We start from the raw sequence: 5,066 nt of genomic DNA on the forward strand, positions 1-5,066 counted from the left end.
GTCTGCCCCATCCCTGGCAGTGTTCAAGGCCAGCTTGGACACAGGGGCTTGGAGCAACCTGCTCTAGTGGAAGGTGTCCCTGCCCGGGGCAAGGGTTGGAGCTGGAGGAGCTTTAAGTTCCTTTCCAACCCAAACCAGGCTGGGATTCTATGGAGATGGAGGTGGGGACTGGGATGGGGATGAGGATAGACGGGTGGTTGTTGAGGACATGACACTAATGCCCCAGCTCTGCTCCCTGGCAGCTCCTCCAACATCCATCTCAGTGCTCGCCGCTGACACACCGGCGCCCTTCAGCCGCTACCAGGCACAGAACTTCACCCTGGTGTGTGTGGTCTCTGGTGGCAAACCCGCCCCGCTGGTGAGCCCCCACTGGTTTATCTTCCTTATGTATAAGTGAAGCAAACACAAATATATATGTGTGTGTGTGTGTGTTACAAATATATCACGTATATGTGCTGGTTTTGGAGGCAAAATAAGGCAAATAGCTGCCAGTTGTCCCAGTCTCACCCTGCAGCGTCTTTCCATGGAGACCTTGGGAAGGAGCTTCACCCAAAGCCACCCAGGGGGGTGGAACGTGGGGATGTTCTGGGTAGTGACCCTCCCCACTGTTCTCACTGTCCCTTTTGTCCCTACATAGGTGTATTTCAAGCGGGATGGGGAACCCATTGAGGCCACGCCACTGCCGGAGCCGCCGGTCGGCACCGGGAACTGGGCACCGCGTAACCTCCTTCACCGCGACTTGGATGACACCAAGGTGCCAAAATCGCTGGCGGCCGAAGGGGAGGTGGGAGCTAGGCAACCCCCAGCCACACTGGACCCCCCGAGGGGGCGGGCAGCCGAGCGGGATCCCGTCACCGAACCCATTCCTGAGACGGTGGTGAGCCGGGAATTCCCCCGGTGGGTGCACGTGGCAGAGCCCATCTACTACTTCCGACACACGCACGCACCCGTGAGCGATGGGACGGTGGAGGCGCGGGCCACCCTCACCTGGACCCTCAACCCCCAAATCGACAACGAGGCGCTCTTCAGCTGCGAGGTGAAGCACCCAGCGCTCTCCATGCCCATGCAATCCGAGGTGACGCTTGGTAAGGTCCATGCAGCCTGTGGTGGCTTCGTTGGGCTGTTTCTTAAGGGTTTTTTCACTTTTTGAACCTCTTTTGTACTTTTCCCCCTCTTTTTCTTGCTCTTTCTCTTTTCTTTTGGGGGTCTTCATGCACCGAGAGGCCAAAACAAGGTGCCACATAGGACTGCATGATGGTTGGAGGTGGTGATGCCAGGGCGTCACAAGAGTAGGAGTGTGGGTCCATCCGGCATGAAAAGGGGGTTGCTGTGTGTTGTAGGGGAGGGATGTGTGGGGCAGGAGGGGGTATGAGTTAAGGCTGTAGAGGGGTGGCCTGTGGTCTGTGGGGTGCAGAGCCCCTTGTACATGGGGACGGAAGGGAAGGCTGTGGGGATGCTGCCCCACCCCCCGCCAAATCCTCATATGTCTTCTGGGGGCACCCTCAAAAAAAATAAAGGTGAGCCAGCCCTGGCCCTGCAGAGGGGTGCTAAGGCCCCCCTGGTCATGGGGGATGCTGTAGGGTGGGGGTTGCTTTGTTGACATAGTGCTGAGGAAGGGTCTCTATATGAAGACAGTGGAGGTTTGGGGGGAAGTGTGGGGCTGATAGGGGGGAATTAAGGTTCTTGGGGTGTCAGAGCAAGGCAGTGATGTCAATGGCACAGGGTAATGTGGGCACAGCCCTAGATTTTGGAGGGGGGTGGTGTGTGATGCAAGAAGCCCCCTCGGTGAGAAGGGAATGGGTGTTTGCACATACGGGGAGGCATAGGACTGGGGCAGGGGGACAACAAGGGGCTGGTTTTGAGGGGAGTCAGGGGTGTTCTGGGTGTAGGGATGAGCAGGGAGGGGGTGTCAGAGCTGAGAGTTGGGTTGGGGGGACCTGGTGTTTGGTGGGTCTTTACCTTGGGTGCCTGCAGGGGAGGTGGTAGCCCCTTAGTGTTACATCCTATGGAGTGTAACTCTGGGAGAGGATGGGATGGAGGAGCTATTCTGGGCTGGGGTCATGTTAAGGGGGGGACACCTTCACCCCATGGTGATGTCACCTCCATCCATCAATAGCCAGTCCCAGGAGACCCAAGGACATGCCATGACCCATGTTGGCCATCACCACCCAAATCATCCCAGCGGGGATTGCTGGGGATGGGCCCGGATGGCCCCTGCATACAGGGAGCCTATGGGGCTGGTGAGGCCCCATCTGTGATAGGGTAGTGGGATTGATGCCAGGGCCTCCCTGTTGGCTCCCAGCATGCCTGGGACTCAAGAAGAGCAGAAGCTCGCCAAGTGACCATGACCAGCTTAGGTAGTGGGGGCCCCACACAATCTCCCACCCTGGCTGGGTCTCCCCTACATTCTCCTGCTTCCCCATCAGAAGAGGCTGAGCTCTCCACTGCGTCTGCCAAGCTCCAGGGTACCCTCCTGGACAGGCTGCTTCAGCCTTCCTCCCCTCGAGCTGGGTGAGGAAGACTGGGCTTTGCTCCTGGCCAAGTAGGGCGCTTGGCTCTCTGCACCAGCAGCGATGCACCACCTCCTGGAGAGCTTCACCCTCTTGGCTTCCCACCCGTCTTTGGCACAGGCTTCGGTGTGCACAAGCCTCTCAGTGCTGGTGCTCTGTCTCTTCAGCTCAGCAACCATCTCAGTTAGTGGGAGTTTGGTGCCAATGAGGAGGTCAGTGAGAGGTTGGCAGTCAACAAGGAGGAGCAGCAGCTCTCTTCCTAAAAGAGGGCCCTCCATTATCTGTTCCTCCCCACAGAACATTAAAGCTCTCTCAACCAGCCAAAAACCAACCTAAGTCCTGCATCTTCACAGCTTCTGCAGCTCATCAGGTTCAGGTGCCCACTCTCTGGGGCTCCCCATGGCACCAAGACCTAGATGGCTTACTGCTTCTTCCCCTGTAGCTCAAATACCTGTAACAGCAAAGCTCACCCCAAACTGCACCTCAAATCCACAGCTCTCCTCATCCCCTAGGATGCCTCCAGCATGGGCATCTTATTGGGCACCCCACTGCCACCATCCACACCCAGTTTTTGGGCAACCTCACAGCAGATCTACCATTAAACCCCTCTCACTGTATAAATAGTATATAAACTCTATATAAATACACATTCTCAATAAAAGCCACATTGAAATGAAGACAAACCACTTGCTTTGGTACAGAAAGCTGTCTTTCAGTGCAAACCATATCATGGTGCAGCATCTGCAGCCCATCCACCCTGCTCCAACACTGGAAGAACAGATCCTGCATGGATATTGCAGTGCAAGTGCACAACCATGGTCTTTGGTGTGTGTCCATGAAGAGGATCCTGGGCCACGGATGCCTTCTCCAAGGCCTAGTGTCCACCACCACAGACTGATGTGCTTTCTGGTGGCTGTTTGTCCCTTTGTGTCCTGCTTGGGTGACATCCAGGCCCAGCCTGTCCCATCCACAGCAGTGCTTGAAGATACAAAGCATGAGATACATGCTTTTAGCAAAGCACAACCTCCTTCCTGCATATTGTCCCCTTCGAGCCTGCAAAAGTCTCCTTCCATGCAAAGACCAGGCAGCTCCTGGTGCTGCCCCATGCCCTGACCCAGCTGGGAGCAAGGAGCAGACCCAGCATGGTGTCTGTGTCACTACTTCTCCCCACAACACACCAGGAAGAGGACCCCACATCTGGCATGAGAAAAGGGGTCTCCTCCTTTGTACAGGGCTGTGCTTGGCATTTGGTGCCAGCAAGGGTTTGTGGCCATCTCCTGTGCTAACAGCACTTGTGCAGGAGTCACCGAGGTCACCTTATCCTGAGGATGCTTTCTGAGGTGTCCATCCCCATGGCTTCAAACCAACCTGATCCCTCTTGACTCCTGCTTCTGAGCAGAGAGAGACATGATTAGGAAATGTGTCCTCCACCATCAATGCATCCCATTACAGTCATGTATCAACCTCAGTCTTCCCGTTCATCCGCCTGCAGGGTCCTTGCCTACCTGCCTATCAGTCATTTGGACGTCCACCAGCCTGTCCATCAATCACCAAGCAATCAGCCCCCCTCGGGCTGGCCCAGGCCATGCCACCACTCACCATAATCATTCATGAAGCCATCGTTAATCCAGCCAAGGGCACCCACCAGCACTGGGAATGCTGTGCTCAGCTGACACCCCTTCTTGTCTCCTTCCCTTGCAGTTGCTCCGAAGGGCCCAAAGATCACCATGACCCCAACGAGAGCCCGTGTTGGAGACACTGTGCGGATCTTGGTGCAGGGCTTCCAGGTCAGCATCCCCATCCACCCATCCATCCCCGTTGCCATGGGGACAATGCTGTACCAATGGACAGCTTTGCATCCACACCAGCACTTCATGGGGTTGGTTTGGTGGCCTTGGGTTGCGTTTCAGCTGGACCCCATCCTTGCTCCAGCCATAAGACAGGGTTTGCTCACTCCTTATACCCATCTCCCTGCAGAATGAAGTCTTCCCTGAGCCCCTCTTCACCTGGACACGGGTGGGAAGCCGGCTCCTCGACGGCAGCGCCGAGCACGATGGCAAGGAGCTGGTGTTGGAGCGGGTTCCAGCCGAGCTCAATGGCTCCATGTACCGTTGCACTGCCCAGAACCCCCTGGGCTCCACCGACACCCACACCCGGCTCATCGTTTTTGGTAGGGCAGCACTGTGGGGTCACCCGTCCATCCACAAATCCTCACTCATCTCCCCACCACACACACAATAACATTGTCTCTCTGCTATTTCTTTCCCATTAGAAAACCCAAATATTCCCAGAGGAACAGAGGACTCCAATGGTGAGTGCTGGTGGCCTTGTTATTTTGACCCAAAACACCCCAGGGAGTGAAGAACCACGCAGAGCATCTCTCCTTGCATGGCCCCAAGCCCTTGACCAACTCTCAGTGCATTGCCCAAGCCCTCGCCCTTAGCAGCGGGGATGTCCTTGCACCAAAAGGGGCCCCACAGATGCTCCCTGCAGCATCCCTGACCTGCTGCCCCCCCCCCCCCCAAACTCCCAAGCAGGGTCAGGGGGGTCACCACC

The 5,066-nt window shown here is 56.5% G+C and overlaps 1 protein-coding gene across 1 annotated transcript in view; it reads left to right on the top strand.

Moving 5' to 3' along the window:
* The window catches only part of IGSF21 (immunoglobin superfamily, member 21), a gene marked incomplete at its 5' end in the record, with an annotated part of 11,147 nt that overhangs the window by 5,668 nt on the left and 413 nt on the right, over nt 1-5,066 (top strand). Inside the window, 5 exons of the mRNA XM_010013651.1 lie at nt 243-358; nt 638-1,085; nt 4,212-4,297; nt 4,488-4,680; nt 4,783-4,821. Coding sequence (XP_010011953.1) covers nt 243-358; nt 638-1,085; nt 4,212-4,297; nt 4,488-4,680; nt 4,783-4,821 — 882 coding nt within the window. The remainder of the gene's footprint in view (nt 1-242; nt 359-637; nt 1,086-4,211; nt 4,298-4,487; nt 4,681-4,782; nt 4,822-5,066) is intronic.

Source organism: Nestor notabilis, unplaced genomic scaffold (genome assembly GCF_000696875.1).
Source record: "Nestor notabilis isolate BGI_N333 unplaced genomic scaffold, ASM69687v1 scaffold3044, whole genome shotgun sequence".
NCBI lineage: Eukaryota > Metazoa > Chordata > Aves > Psittaciformes > Psittacidae > Nestor > Nestor notabilis.